The sequence below is a fragment of the Ursus americanus genome, chromosome 7 (genome assembly GCF_024610735.1).
Source record: "Ursus americanus isolate L20-20 chromosome 7, mUrsAme1.1.p, whole genome shotgun sequence".
Lineage (NCBI taxonomy): Eukaryota > Metazoa > Chordata > Mammalia > Carnivora > Ursidae > Ursus > Ursus americanus.
Genome location: NC_142133.1, coordinates 27,974,278 through 27,990,107, shown reverse-complemented (window position 1 = coordinate 27,990,107; position 15,830 = coordinate 27,974,278). Strand labels below are relative to the sequence as shown.

The 15,830-nt window shown below is 35.3% G+C and overlaps 1 protein-coding gene and 1 non-coding gene across 6 annotated transcripts in view; one reads left to right on the top strand and one right to left on the bottom strand.

Annotated features, from left to right (window-relative positions):
- Positions 1-15,830, top strand: part of PUS10 (pseudouridine synthase 10) — a 73,372-nt gene that overhangs the window by 36,447 nt on the left and 21,095 nt on the right. For all 5 annotated transcript variants that reach the window (XM_045788043.2, XM_045788039.2, XM_045788040.2 and 2 more), the window contains exons 5-11: positions 4,747-4,781; positions 8,088-8,199; positions 10,337-10,398; positions 10,700-10,745; positions 12,685-12,749; positions 14,095-14,180; positions 15,244-15,369. In XM_045788043.2, coding sequence (XP_045643999.1) covers positions 4,747-4,781; positions 8,088-8,199; positions 10,337-10,398; positions 10,700-10,745; positions 12,685-12,749; positions 14,095-14,180; positions 15,244-15,369 — 532 coding nt within the window. The remainder of the gene's footprint in view (positions 1-4,746; positions 4,782-8,087; positions 8,200-10,336; positions 10,399-10,699; positions 10,746-12,684; positions 12,750-14,094; positions 14,181-15,243; positions 15,370-15,830) is intronic.
- TRNAK-CUU (transfer RNA lysine (anticodon CUU)) lies at positions 7,359-7,431 on the bottom strand. The gene has a single exon. It is a non-coding gene; the product is annotated as a tRNA-Lys (tRNA).

The window sequence follows — 15,830 nt, the reverse complement described above, 5'->3', positions numbered from 1 at the left end:
ATCACCTAGAATATTGGAAAATACAATAGAAATTCCCTTTCTTAAAATTCACAACTTAGGAATAGAATTCCCCTGGGAACTAGGTCAGTAGAGCTGTACAACCTAATTTGACCCACAGAATCATTCTGTCTTTGCTGATTTGTCCTTACTTTTCCGCTCTTGCTGTGTCAAAAATAAAAAGCTCAATCTTTTTAATGCTATCCAAAGGTTTGTATTACCAACAGTAGTAGGAAAAGCTGGAGTGAGAAAGGTTTATGTCCCACTTCATTTTTTCCCCCCTCAACCCTGTAGGGAAAGATAATATAGAGGATATGGGTGGGTTTTCAAACATAGCTGATTTTTATTCATCAAAAGAGATACCCAGACCCAGTCTGTTGGTCATTACATCATGGGTGTGACATCAGAGACTTGGGAAAAGCAGAGTGAGATTGAGGCAGGGAGATGGTAGGGGTGAGGAGACGTGGATGAGGAGTCTTTACCTCAGCTAGGGGGGGAATCCAGCAATGGTTATAGGAGTGCATTCTCCTCCCTCCTCTCTTACCTTCCTCTTTCTGCCACCATGCCTGACACCAAACCTGACACAAAGTGAGGTAAGGCATATGCTCATGGTTGTACTAGGCTGGGGGATGGGGACAGGGAGGGGGAGAAGGAAAGGTTGGGCAGGCATGCTGGGTGGGAAGAGGAAAGAAGAGTGACTGTTGTTACTGACCTCGTTATTGAGCCTTATTCTCAGCTGCCTGTTTGTGTGCAAGTAGAATGCATAAATGTGTGTGTGTGTGTGTGTGTGTGTGTGTGTGTGTGTGTGTGTGTGTGTTTGTTGGGAGAAGAGAAAACAAGGGGTAATACCTCTAGCTGCCCACAGCTACATTTTCCTGTTGGTACAAGTCTATATTTGTATTATCTTTGTTATTATAAATGAGTCCAGGAGATGTATAGGATTCAAAAGATTTTAGAGTTTTAAAAAGGGACTTAGTGGTAATTTAGAAACCCTAACATCGCTGCCGGTCACCAAGTCCAGGCGGGCTGTCTCCGTTATCTCTTAAAGCTGTGTACTACTCTCCATCCCCAAACTATATTTTGCCATGTATGATCATGAAGTAACTTGGTATAAGAACTATTTTAGTTTCTTCTTAAGCTACCATGTAAGAAAAATAACGTGCAAATGATGGTTATATTGTGACTAGATGAATTATAGAAGATCAAATGTCAAAAAAAAAAAAATCAAATGTTGTCCATTCATTGTGCTGCCATGGGACTTTGCATTTACCTAAATGTGGCACTTCTGTTATACTTTCATTCTTTGGAGTCATGCCCTAGCTTGGCACTTAAAACCTGCCAGTTCCATCTCTAGTTGTTGAACCCCTACTCACATTTATGCACACATTATGCATACCCTAAGCACCAGCTTTACTGCATTGTAGCTCCCCAACAAGCCATTTTTAATGCCTCTCTTTCTATCCTTCCTTCCTGCCACCTCTGCTTAAATCAGCCTCAATTTCTGGCCCTACTGTTACAGACTCTCATTGCTAGGTGGTAGATGAACCCCCATCTCAGAACTCTAAGCTCTAAAGCCATTCACAGGCATAGACTTTCCGTGTGTGTGTGTGTGTGTGTGTGTGTGTGTGTGTGTGTGTGTGTTACCAGAGTACACAAGCACTTCAGCAAGCAGATTATTCAACTGCTGTATTTAGCACTTGCCTAGAATTCTCCAAAAAAGTTAAAACAGAGTCCAGGATTAAGTTGTGTGATTCCTGAATTTTCAGGAGATGACATACTGCCTTTGGTACCAATTTGATTAAACTTGATAACTTTAATGCCACTTGGTTCTGTTGGGGAGGAAGAATTAAATTGCTTGCTCTAGAGAATGATTTTTTCCCACTGACTAAGGAATAGAACATTTATTAAAATTATCTTGGTGACCTGAAAGAGAGAAATATACTTTTCTTCCTCAGCAGAAGCAGGTCCAGGACATTATTAGCACGTAGTAAAAATTGAATAATTGAGCAACACTGACTTCTTTGGGGTTCAGCCTTCCAGCCCCTGCTGTGTGATTAGTTCTGTCCAACCTGCTGGCATGCTTGAGCAGGAAGCCTGTGGAGGATTAGGAAGGAAAAACCCTTTAGCAAATCTCAGGTACCGAAGACATTTGATTTAATTTTATATGTTATACACATGGTAATCTGGTTTCCCTTGGCAACCTCCAGTTCTTCCCTACTTTATAATCAGAGGATGGCAGGACACATTGCAGATTTGATGGCATCACCTGAAAGTGACTGTAGAAAACAGAATTTGCTTCAAAAGAGGAGAGAAAAAGATCACTAAAAAAGGACAGAAGCATCTGAGTCCCTCAAAGAAGGGACAGATAATTCTCTATAGCTTAGATACCTATGAGGATTTCATTGATGAAAGAAGTTCCAGGACTATCTACAGGAGAGCAGTTTGGGAAGTGAGGGAAAGGAATCAAGTCTTGTAAATCTTTTAAGGGATAATAATTTGGGGCACCTGGGTGGCTCAGTAGATCAAGTGTCTGCCTTCAGCTCAGGTCACAATCCCAGAATCCTGGGATTGAGCCCCACGTCGGGCTCCCTGCTCAGCAAGGAGTCTGCTTCTCTCTCTCCCTCTGCCCTGCCCCCCCAACTTGTGTTCTCTCTCACTCGCTTTACTCTCTCTCTCAAATAAATAAATAAATAATCTTTAAGAAAAAAAATAAAGGATAATAATTTTATCATTTGTGAATTGCAGTTAAGTTTTTAATTCAAAAATGACAATAATAGTTACTATTTGTTAAGTACATGCCAGGAATCTTACTTGGTTCTTTACATATACAACTTCATTAAATCCCCACAGTATCCCTTCAAGGGGAGTATTAATATCCCTTTATGGATGAGAAAACAAGTATTTACCGATCTCTTAAAGTATGGAGGCTGGAGGAAGGTGGGGCAATATTGACTATAAGGTTTCAGCTTTGGGAGACCATTCTTCACTTTTTTCTATGATCCTGGAAGTCTTAATAGCCTCTATTCCAAAACAGTATACTAATGCCCATTAATGTTGACCTTTAGCCATCCAGAATAGCTTAAGTTACATTCATCTTACCCTAACTCTTTCATTTTACCCACTAGGAAACTGAGTGCCAGAAATTTAGTAAAGCCTAAAGCTAGGTCTCCTGACTTCTAGTAATTTGTGTATTTTACCATGCCCATATACTTTTCAAAGAGGGCTTGAGTAAATGGAAGGAAAAAAGGATGGGGTCTTGTAGTACTATCAATGGCACTAGGTTGAGCTAGCAAAGTAAACAAACTACTTAATCAGAAGGTACTGATGACATGTTTAGGCATTGGGCATAGTTCTAGCTCTTATTTGGCCAGTAATTAATTTATTCTGCTTGACTCATGTCTGAACAATGTAATACACCTAAGATTTCCAAATGACTTTAAGTCTTTAAAGGTGTCTAGTGCCTCACTGGTCATTTGAAGTTTAAAAGGACAAGATTCAACATATGAACCATAATGTGGGGGGGGGGGCAGGTCTTGAGGTAGGTGTGAGCGATAATGAATGGCCATTCTTGTGACAGGCGGATGCAGAGACTACATATGGTATTTTACTGACTTACACATGTATGTTTCTGTCATGTTCACAGAATGTCCTACTGAAGTAAGACATGTCATTAGCTTTCTGTAAAGTGACAGCTTTGGGGGCCTACTGGCAAACTGAGAAATCTTAGTGTCACACACTTACTATGTAAAGCATTTTATATGAATTTAATTTAATCCTTATAACAACTGTGATTGTGAATGTTATTGTCTCCACTTTACCAAATTTTTCAGTTTTTTTATTAATTCTTCCCAGAACATTTTCTCTAACATTTTATTATGAGAATTTTTTTTTTTTAAAGATTTTATTTATTTAACAGAGATAGAGACAGCCAGCGAGAGAGGGAACACAAGCAGGGGGAGTGGGAGAGGAAGAAGCAGGCTCATAGCAGAGGAGCCTGATGTGGGGCTCAAACCCAGAACGCTGGGATCACGCCCTGAGCCGAAGGCAGACGCCCAACCGCTGTGCCACCCAGGCGCCCCTATTATGAGAATTTTTAAACATACAGGAAGGTTGAAAGAATTGTACAGTGAACACCCATATACCCACCCAGATTCTATAATTGCTACTATTTTTCTGTATTTCCTTTATTATATATCTTGTCATCAGTTTATCCATCCACCCATCTTAGGTTTTTTATATTCTGAAGCGAGTTAAAGATGTTGGTACATTTTACTTCTAAACACTTACATGTGGATTTCATTAATTAGATAGAGTTAAAAATGTGGTAGCTCTATTAAAAAAATGAAAACAAAAAACTGAGGCCTTCAATTCTGTGTGAGGGACATAGTATGTCCTTGGTCACTTTTGGCCTTCCTCTGTGAAATAGTAAGATGTTTTAAGAAAAAAAGTAAGCTACTCATGTTAAACACTTATACCTCATTAATTTGATAGAGATCTGTAGGGGATGGAGATAAACCTGTTGAGTTCCTAGGCCACAAGCAACCCAGCACTACAAAGTGGCATCTACCTCATTTCTGATTTTAAATGAGAATGAGGTCATTGCCACATTTCTGAACACTAACTCCTCCCCTAAAAAGGAGAGTTTGATTAGCAAATTAGTTAAGCCCTTTAGTAATGATATTGGAACTTCATTTCAATGAACATTTTTCTCCTTTTCTCTTCTTCTGGGTGTGACTCAATTGCCTACAGCATGCTGCATGGTTGCTGGTAAAACAGGAAATGGGGTAAGTAATTTAGGTAGGGAATTTTTTCTACCATTTAAATATAAGCTACCTGATTCTTAAAGTACTTTTACTACTACTATCTCTTTTTTTTAGTGTGAGTTTACTAGCTCCTAGAGAAATTGAAAGAAAGAGAAAAGTTTTATTGTATGAATTTAGGTGTCAACCTTGTTTAATTAGTTTATTTGTATGGCACATTAGTAGTAGTCTATTAAAGTGGGTTCTTTTTTTTTGTAGATTTAACATGAATGTAAATACATATTTTATATTTTACATTAGGAACTTATAAAATATAGCTTGGCAAGCTATTATAAAGGAGTAAATTTTATGCTAGTCTTAGAAACTAAATTACAAAACTACACTATAAAAGATACAAAGTAAAATCCTACTTAAAGCAAAACAACAGTGAGTTTATACATAGACAAAACATTTAAAACATAGGTCCACAGGCCTTTATCTGAAACCCTTGGGGACCGAATGTGTTTTGGAATTTAGAATTTTTTTAGATTTTTAGAAGTGTAGTATGGTGATAAATACCATATATAATATACCCCTGCCCTCCATGGTCTGAGGTGGTACTTTATAATCAAACACATTAATGTTTCTGCAGTGAAACATGAATATTCACACTGAGTTTGAGACATAAAGTCTTCAAACAGCCTCACATGTTCAAGTCAATGTTTGATTGCCAACTGAGTTAAGAAAAAAAAAAGTCTTTAATTTTTCAGACCTTTTTGGATTTTGAAACTAAAAATTCTATACCAATAGAAAAAGGGCCATGTGACTACTGAAGTTTCCTGTGTACTCTGGAGAGAAAAACACAAAGAGAAGTATAGATTTCTGTATTAGAATCTTATACTTGGTTAAGTGATTCATAAAAAAAAAAAGTAATTGATTTGGCTTTTTTGTTTTTTTTATTTTCTATTTCACATCTGCTTTTCTGAAAGGGTAATAGCAGTATGTCTATCAAAGGTTTTGGGGTTTAGTTAGGTCATGTTAAATTAGTCTCAAATGCTTGTGATTCTGGCATAATAGAATTTGATCTAAGTTTGATAAATTTTTTAGCATAGTCAAGACATGCTATTTTCTGAATGTTTCCAGTTTCCATCCACATTGGTTGTGAGTTGCTGTTGTTATTCTTTATCAAAGAATTTTAAACTAAGCTTAGCTCTTCCAAAAGATCCTGTTCAATATAGAGATACTGGCACAGAAGAAATACAGAATACTAATCTTTTCCTTCAGTGTCTGTAGTTCATTCTGCATTCAAAATATTGTGGAGGAATCACCATTAAAGAACTGATTCAAGGAATTTAGAAAAATTAATCATGCTTGGATATTTTGGCTCATCTTTCCTCTGGAATGGTTGTCATGTTGTATCTATAGCAAAAGTGATTGCAGTTGACTCCCTCATCAGTAGTTATCTGACACAGGAGAGAGGGAGATGACTAAGTACTCAATTTACTGAATTTACTCAATTTACACTGAATTTACCTCAGTGACAACTGATTCCTCTAAAGGACCGTCAGGCATATGCTAAGAACCTCTGTGAAAACATTCACCCTAAATTATATTAGAAAAGTTATTAAGGCACATTGAATTTGCAGGGTTGAAAATCTGGCATTTTAAGTGCTAAATTTTTCCTAGTATAGAAGGTTAAGGTTTTCAAGATGTCTATTACCCCGGGGGGGGGGTGGGGGAACCTGTAGTTTTTTTTTTTTTTTAACTGGACTAAGATGTGTAAATGTATTTCAAAGACTATGAAGGATTTAAAATACCAGTAATGTCTTAACCATATTTAGGATTGCTTTTTGCTGCGACTCTTTGTACTCTCTAGAGTCTAAACAATGTTTAAATAGTTTTCTTGTGTTTTCTATTTCAATGTTTTATCCTTTAAAATGTGTCCTCATACATTAATTACTTTTCAACTGTGATGCTATTTTATGCAAGTATTAAACTGTTAGTACAATATCAAGATAGTCTTTTAAAATACTTAAAATGTTTCTGATATTCAGAGAATTAGGAACAGTTTAACAAGTTCAAACAGTGTTTCAATAAGTTCTTGAATGTAGGAAGTAATTTGATTATTTGTCAGATTTAGTATTTCATTGTTAAACCACAATCCCAAAGCATATGAATGTGTACATCAACTATTTCTTAATTTGTATTCTTAGAGGAAAGTCATCTTTATATGTTTTTTAGATCAATTAAATATAGCCATTAGCTAAATTATTTTTTGCTTTCTACCCGGAGTTAGTCGTGTCTTTTTGTCATCAAGAATTAAATTACAATGATTTTTTAAATATAAGTAGTCATTTCTATCATGAAAACTGGATATAGAAGAAGTGATTCACAAGTTGGTCCTAACATCTCTTTTGTTAAAAGCAGCCCTATATATAGTCATAAGACTGATTTGTAGTTTTAATTATTTGAATGATGTGGACTTGTTAATTCATTAGTGATACAGTATTCTCAGCTTAGCCAAGCAATTTTAATAATATCATACCATGCATGTTTTTCTTTCTTTTTACTTTAGTTCCTTTCTTTCTTATTTTATTTTACTTTATTTTTTAGTAGGCTTCATGCCCAACATGGGGCTTGAACTCATGACCCTGAGATCAAGAGTCCCATGCTCTACCAACTGAGCCAGCTAGGCACCCCCTTCAGTCCTTTCTATAACAATTTTAGGTACAAACTAAAAGCTAGAGATCATAACTGGGACTTCCCCAAACCTATTTATTGGCTCATGAGTAGATTTGGGGGGAATGTCAGATTTCTATTTATACATTTTTCTGATATTAAAGTGACAAGCATTTTAGCAGATTGATGCTTTAGGATTTAGTGTTTCTTCTTTAGTAATAAGTACAGCTTTTATATTGATTTCCCAAAAGTAAGCCGCATTATCAGGAGGAGAGTAGATGTAAACATTTTTAGCCTGGATGAGATTATTGTAATACACAGTTTTATTGTTCCTGAGCAATAAACAATCCCTTCGATTCCACTTTTCTGTCTTCTGATATATAAATCCTGGAATCTGGCAATATTAGCTCAGAAAAACTCATTAATATACTTTTGACTTTGAAGCTTAAAAACTGTCTTATATGCCATTTTAAAAACCTGTTTTTTGATTCTACTAGATTATAAGGTCCATGAGCTGAGGAATTTTTGTCTGCTTATTCTCTGTTTTCTATCTAATGTGTAAAATAGTGCCTGGGCACTCAATAAATATTTTTAAATAATTGCATAAATTCTTGCCTTCAGCAAAAAAAGTAAAGTTTTTCATGTCAGTGCATTAATTTTTATGTTATTCAGAAAACAGAGTCTGTCGCTGGGAAGAAATGATATAGTTCAGCTAAAAGAAGCCTACAAATGGATAACTCACCCCCTGTTTTCAGAGGAACTGGGTGTTCCCATTGATGGAAAGGTATTGGGTCATCAGCATTGTTAATTTCATTCTCTGGTTTTACTAGTTTTACTTCATTATATGGCAGAGTTTTGATTAGCCAAAATAATCTCTTTAAATAACCCAATGGAGAATTTTTAGGCTTTTAAAATATTAATTTCTAACAGTCTTAAATTGAGAAAGATTTTATTTTTTTAAGACTTCTTTGTGATCTAAGACATTTATGAGTATAACAAATGTAGTGTACCCTAATTGACTTTTAAAGATCAGAAATGAATCAAGCCTTTAATATGTTTATAGTTTAATTGGAGAGACACATATGCTGACATAAAACAATAAATACATAAGTAACTATTAATAAGTGTAGAGTCAACTCTAGACTATTTAAATTTGGTTATTTGTGGCTAATCTTGTTTTCAGATATAATCAATCAACTATAGTGAGCATGGGTTCAACCTATCCCACTTTGTTGTATCTCAGGTCCCTCTAATTTTAGGTAAAGACTACCTTTGAAACCACAACATTTAGCCATCTCCCTGTTCCAGAATGGACCTTGCCTCAGTCTGCAGAATGGACTGAATTTTAGGGAAGAGCTCAACAGGTTTCCAGATGTGGAAACAGGATATATTCCCAGCTCATCTTAAATTAGATTTTAATAGTATGGCCTCATTGCTTCATGATTTTGCTTGAAGGAAATTCCCTGAATATCAGACACACCCCTATTCAAGTAAAATCACAAAACCATCTTTCAAAGCTAAATACTTAAAAAAATTTTTTCACCGTTCAGAATTATATAGCTCTGTTTCCTCCTGTTAGTAAGAATAAACTCTCTCCTTTAAACTGAATACTGACAGAATAGAGAATAAAACCACTTCACACATATATGGAGGGGAAATGAGGTAATGAAAGTACTTTGGAAATTAGAGAAGTTATTGATGCAAAATATTTTTACCTCAAACTTCAGTTTTGAAGCATAAGTAATTTTACATGTTGAACCAGTGAGAACAGAAAATAGAAGACAAAAGACGCAACAATGTTCTAATAGATTCAGAATGAGTGAAGTTTTCTTGAGTAAAAGCAATGTCATGTACTTTTAATTTTACTTTGTAAATTAGAGAGCAAAAAAAAAAAATTAGCTATTCAGTATCATGGTTCTAGAGAAGCTAATATGCTTGTTGACAGTCCAATGCAATCAGTAAATACAGAAATACCCAATAAAAAAGATAAAATTGTTACATGATATGGCATTTATCATTTTTTTCAATTTGGACTTTTGTTCTATGTGAAGATTAATGTATATAGAGTATACATATATTAATGTATATAGAGTATTCATATAGAGTATGAAATTGTGCTTTTTTGTATGCAAGGATGTTCATTGTAGCATTTTTTAATAAGAGAAAAGTTTACAACTTAAATATCCAACTGTCCCTAGAATTGAACAGATGAAAAGATGTCCATAACATAATATTAATTAAATAAAGTGATTTTAAGAATGTATGTTTAATATCCCAAGAAGTATATACATTTATGTTTATATTCATAAAAATGGCTAGAAGGAAACACACCTGTTACTGTGTTCTACCTCAGTGGTGTGGGATTAAAAATCCATTCTGTTTGATTATAATTTGTATGTATCATTTTTATAATAAAATTAACATCTCTCTTTTAAAACTCAAATCCACTAAGAAGTTTGAGTAAAGTTCCACAAAATAAATAATAAAAAATAAAGGCTCCCACAGAGATTTTAAACATCTGAATAAAATGCTTTTGCCTCACTAATAATTCTAATCATAGTATTGACAGGAACAATCCTTCTTTCTGTTATGTCTTTCCAATTCCGTGAATTCTCTTTCATCTTCACATCGAATTTATATACATTAACAAAAATCATACAAATTTATTTTAAAATTTGTTAAAAAAATTTTTTTTGGTAGAATCACTAGTGAATGAGCTTTAGAAGTAAAAAAAACAAAAAACAAAACGATTTCCTTTCCAGCTGCCCCGTGAACAAGCTGATTTGAGAACAGTAGTATTTCCAGTTTTCCTTGTCACTGTTTGTGAGCCAATCTTTGAGAATTAATTTCTATTTCCATTCATAAGTGGTTAGCTGTTGGTTTCCTTTTGCTCATTTTTAAACTGTCTTTATAATTTTTAGAGCTTGTTTGAAGTGAGTGTGGTCTTTGCTCACCCAGAAACAGTTGAGGATTGCCACTTCCTGTAAGTTGCTACATAAACAACAATGTCAGTTGTGTAACATTGTTAATGCTTTTTGGTTTTCACGAAACAGTGTTCCTCCTCTTTGTAATGAGCATATCCGAACTTGTCATGTCTGTTAGTAGGTTTAAAAGGTGCTGTCTACTATAAGGGTATAGGCATACCAGTACAGCTAGTATTTGTCTGCTCTTGAAATCTTGAGTTTAGCAGCCATATATATTAAAATATATAAAATATATTTGAATTATATTCACCCCAAAATAAACTCATTAACTTTTTTTTTATTAACTTGAATTTTACCTAGACGTGCGATATGCCCAGATTGCTTCAAGCCAGCCAAAAACAAACAGGTAAGGATTTCTCCTTTTTTTTCTTTATTGTTTGTCTGAGTTGAATATTCAGATTAACAACAAAATGATATGCATTAGAAATGCTGGCAATGTATTGTACTAAGAATCATTCTTTAAATATTTCCATTTGCTACATTTTTATTTTTTTCAACTCTGAATACCTTTGCCTCTAGCTAGGAAGTCATAACACAAACATTCTCATATTTGTGTCACTGTCTGGGTTGTTTCCCTGGTATTAAATTTAGAACCAGTTTTTCAATGATGTTACTGTTACCCATTTGGGAAAAATTCAACTTTTAGGTTTTAATCCCAAAATTACCTCATTGGGGAAAATCCGTGTTAATAGCATTCCAAACTTTTGTCTAATATTCATTTTCTAGGAATTGGTATTTAAGAAATATAATCCAAAATAAATTATTTTATTTAGGACAGTCTGGATTAATATGGCCTATTTCAGGCTATATTTGCAAAAGGGCATTTTATTCAAACTTCCCTTTATTTGATATGAACTGGTCTTCATGTTAATGAGCAAACTAGTTAGCATGTCTCGTTAGTTTCTACTATGCCAGGAGGAATGGCATGGCAATGATATTGGGAAGATTTTATGCCACAGATAGGTAGCTGGTTTTATGCAGTCTCAGGCATTCTTAGTTTTACTGACATCCATTTTGCTGTTATGGTTGTTAAAAAGAATATAAGTTTACTACCAAAGATACATCTATTGGTCTTTACTCTTTCTTTGATTAATTGCTGAGCCTTTTGGAACTGGATGTGGGGTGGGGTGGTGGGGAGAGTTTGTAACATTTGTTGAATGCCCTGTGCAGAAATAATTTACAAATGCAGACAAAGCCTAAAGCATTACTTCCCACCTTTCTCACATCATGGTGCACCTAGAACATTATCATGTTTGTTCAACACCCTGAGGTTAACAAATGAAGTTGCTCTAAGTTGGAAGCAATGGGCCTGGGACTTCTCTTTGTCCAGGTCCTGCCCCTCTGCACTTGTGAATTAGAGGTCTCAACATCTTGGGTATAATTGCAGCTTGTTGCTTTGCCATAACAGTTGGAAAGCTCTGTCCAAATAACCTGTAGCCATATTTATATTGAAGATCTTGTTTCAGGTTTTGTTATCTTTGAGGAAATACACAAGTACCAGCACCAAATAATGGAATAAGGAAATATTTGTCAAAGCACCATTGACACCACATCATTTGGCCAGTAGTATAGGTGTATGTAGCTTTCCTGCCTTTTTGCTGAGAGCAAATTATATGACCTTTTGAGATTCTTTCAGGCTTAAGAGTTCATATCTTAACAAATAGGCATTTATTTTTCAGTTTTAACCCTATACCTTCGGGTTCTCCAAAATATGGTTTAGAAAAGCATTGATTTGATGACAAACCATTGAGATGCCTACATTGTACCCCTTTAGAGTCAAGCATAATTTCTCCAAACAGACGAGACAATTGTGATTTATCATAGTAAGCCATGTATATATGCACTAATTTGTCCTAGTATATCTACCATGTGGTTTGGCTTTTCTTATTTAAAAAACCCAATGTGGGACATTTGTTGTAGATGCCCTTCTATTTGGCATGGTGAATTTGTTTAATTTATCTGTGGCTGGTGAGTGATGTTGAGTTGCTAGATGCCAGGGTAGGCTGTTTGGCTCTATTTACCTCTTAGCCTGGCAACCTGCTGCTAAATTGTTCTGCTAGATCTACCTGGTATTATGGACATAGACTAAATGGAAAAGGAGGGTTGTGCGGACGAAATGACAGTATGAATGCTTATGTTTTATTTTCTTGAAGCTCTTGAGTGTTTCTGTCCTATAAGTATGGTTTAAAATGATGTAATTTCTCCAACCATGTTCTGTGTTTCACCTCCGATGTTTTCTTGGCTAGGTGATAAAACACTTTTCTTTTCATTTTTACCTCATATAGTCAGTGTTCACTAGAATGGCAGTTATGAAAGCGTTGACTAAGATAAAAGAAGAGGATTTCCGCAAGTAAGTAGAAGTATAAAAACATGGGAGCATCATGGAATTTTCGAATTAAAGGAATGTTAGAGATAATCTGGATTATCTCTAAAACAAAACTGGATGTATTTCAGGGATGATGATTGTGTCTTAGTCATTGTTATAACCTGGCGTGTAGTAGTGTTCAGTAAATGTTTGTCGACTGACACTTAAATTTATGAACCAAATCCAGCTTTTTTATTTTTAGAAGAGGATATTGAGGGGTTGACTTGCCTAAGATTTCAACTGGGTAATAGAGTGGACTTAGAGCCAGGGTTCCTGACTCTCCAGCCCAGAGCTGGTCCCATTACATCCCTCATTCTGCGTTTCAAGTATTATCCATCTCCAGAAGAGGGAGGAAAAGGCTCATGAGTTCTTCACTTGTTAAAATATGCTGAAATACAATAAACCTTGTATTTTAATTCTTATTGTGTTGATTTTATTTAATAAAATACTATCATAGTTATCCTTCCAGAATATCCTTGAATAAGTTTCAAACAATGAAGCTATGAAGAAGGTTTTATTTATTTTACTGACTAAAAGCAAGCCTCAGAAAATGGAGATACTTCTATTAAATTTTAGAAAGTAAAGTTAGCTACTCTCTATAAGCAATAGTTCCTGAGTTTCTAAGTGATTTTTTTGTTAAGACATCTTGGGAAACTATGACATTTTCAAGCCAAGCATTTGGAGTAAGTCCATATCTAGTCTTTTACAGGTAGACTCCAGTCCATGGCTTTGGAAGTTCCCAGATGGTAGACAGAAAATAAAGCCAAATATTGCTCTTTCCTGTCTTCAGTTAGATTGAAGTTTCTTAGCTAAAAGAGCAGAGTCTGTCACATTCCACTTTTTCTGGCCTTGAGGTCATAGTTGGGATGAGAAGGAGAAAGACAGAAAAATGGCAGAAACCCTCCCCACAGGTGGGACTTACTCCTGTAAATAGTCTGTCAACTCACACCAACTTTACCCAAATGATTAAGGGTTTTGTAAGCTGGCACCAAGTGTTCATGGATAGCAAAATGACTAAAGAGCCTGAGAGGCTTCCACTTCATAAATATGGGTTTTTCTCTCAAATCTCAAGGCTGTTAGAAATTATCATTTGGGAACATGAGGCCTCCTCAGTGAAAGGTAGTAGCAGAGCCCTGATTTACTTAGTGCCACTCTCATGTGTTACCATGTACTTGAGACCCTTATGATTCTGAAAATTAAAGTTAGGGAGTGGCTTAGTCCATGAGAGACTCAGGCTCTGTGTGTCTCAGACAATGCTGATTCATCCTAGTTATGTGGTTCAATATCATGTCTGGAAAATAGTAGCTGTAAAATTTATTTTGTTTTGCAGGCAGTTTCCTTGTCCTCCAAACTCACCAAAGGCTGTATGCACTGTTCTTGAAATTGAGTGTGCTCATGGTGCTGTTTTTGTGGCTGGTAAAATATTTAGTCTAGAATATACTTACACTATCAACTTACTCTCCTTTCTGAAAAATTCAAATGACTCCTTTGTTTCTTCTTATTTTTATTGTTAGGTTCTGATTAGTTACCTCTTTTGAGAATTAGGACTGATATCCAAGCTTATTTTAGGTTCAATAGGCATTTTTAAGATCCACTTAGTTCTGTTATTTAAAATGCCATGCCAAAGGGAAATGACACTTCTCAGGTTTTAATAGTTTCCATCAGAGATGGCCAGTACCCATAGGAATATGGGTAGATGCAGAGACCTGAAACTGATCAGGAGAAACTTAGCCACAGAGAGCATGAAAGTGAACTTGAAAAAATAATTTTGTTATCTGCAAAATGACTGAAGACTGAGCTTCTGCCAAAAAAAAAAAAAGAAAAAAAATTGTTGCATTGACCTTCCCAAGAGGTAATCTAGCAGATGGTTTTTGTTTTGAAAGCTACATCAATTTCATAGTAATAGCTGAAATGAAATTGCTCTCTAGTCTCAACTATAGTACCCTACCCCATGGTCACGAAAGCTACCTGCCATTAGTGCAGTTTTATTCATAAAGCAGTGAGTCATATTGTTAGGGTTGTGTTTTGTTTTTTTTTTAATTACAAAAACTTCAAAATTTCCTGTATTTGAACTATTTGGAATATATTATCACCAATGAGTATTGCATTAAAAGTATTATTAATCAGGCGTAAAAGCAGTAGTTGCTTTTTTTTTTCCCTAATGATCCTTTGTGTGTTCCATAATATAACTTGTTCAGTCAGTCAATCAGATTAATAGATATACTGATCATTCCTTTAGAGCTCATTTGATGATTCATATCATGTCTTTAGCCTTCTCTTCTACTGTTACCTTAAATCTTTTAATTTAATTATGTATATGTCTTTGTGCTGGCTCCCCAAATTAGATTGTAAGTTAGTTGAAGGCTAAACATTGTTTTATGTCATGGCACCTAGGATATTGGCACTCAATAAATAGTTGTTTTATCCTCTTGTGTTAATTATACCGTTCCATCCAGGCTACCTTATGTTTCTTTGGCAGGGAGATACAATAAATATTCCAGGAATCTACCACAGACTCCTTGGATAATTGATGGAGAAAGGAAGCTGGAATCTTCAGTGGAAGAATTAATTTCAGATCATCTTTTGGCAGTATTCAAAGCAGATAGTAAGTGTTATAATATTCATATTTTAAATACATTGTCATTCATGAATAGATTTCTTGGAGGTGGCAGGAAGGATTTCTAAATTTTGTAAATCACCACCAAATCTGGGCTCCTTGCCTGGCAGCTTCCCATGAACAGGGGTCACCATGTCCTGAGCACCTCTAACTTGGGCTAGATTTGAGCCAAGTATTTCTTTCCTTTCTCAAGATGACTGTTCTTTCCTGGGCAAATTAAAAACCATTGAAACTATTTTAAGTGAATGTACTTAAGCTCTGACCTTGGGGCACCTTAGACTTGGCCTCTTTTTGGGGAATGTGAGGAAATGAAAACACAACTTCCACATGTAGTGCTTGTTCAAGAATAATCATTGGCAAATGCTTAGTTCCCATCTTAACTGCTGATGTCCTGGGATAAAGTTCAAGACTACAGAAGATAGATCAATAGCTACCATTTTACAAAGACT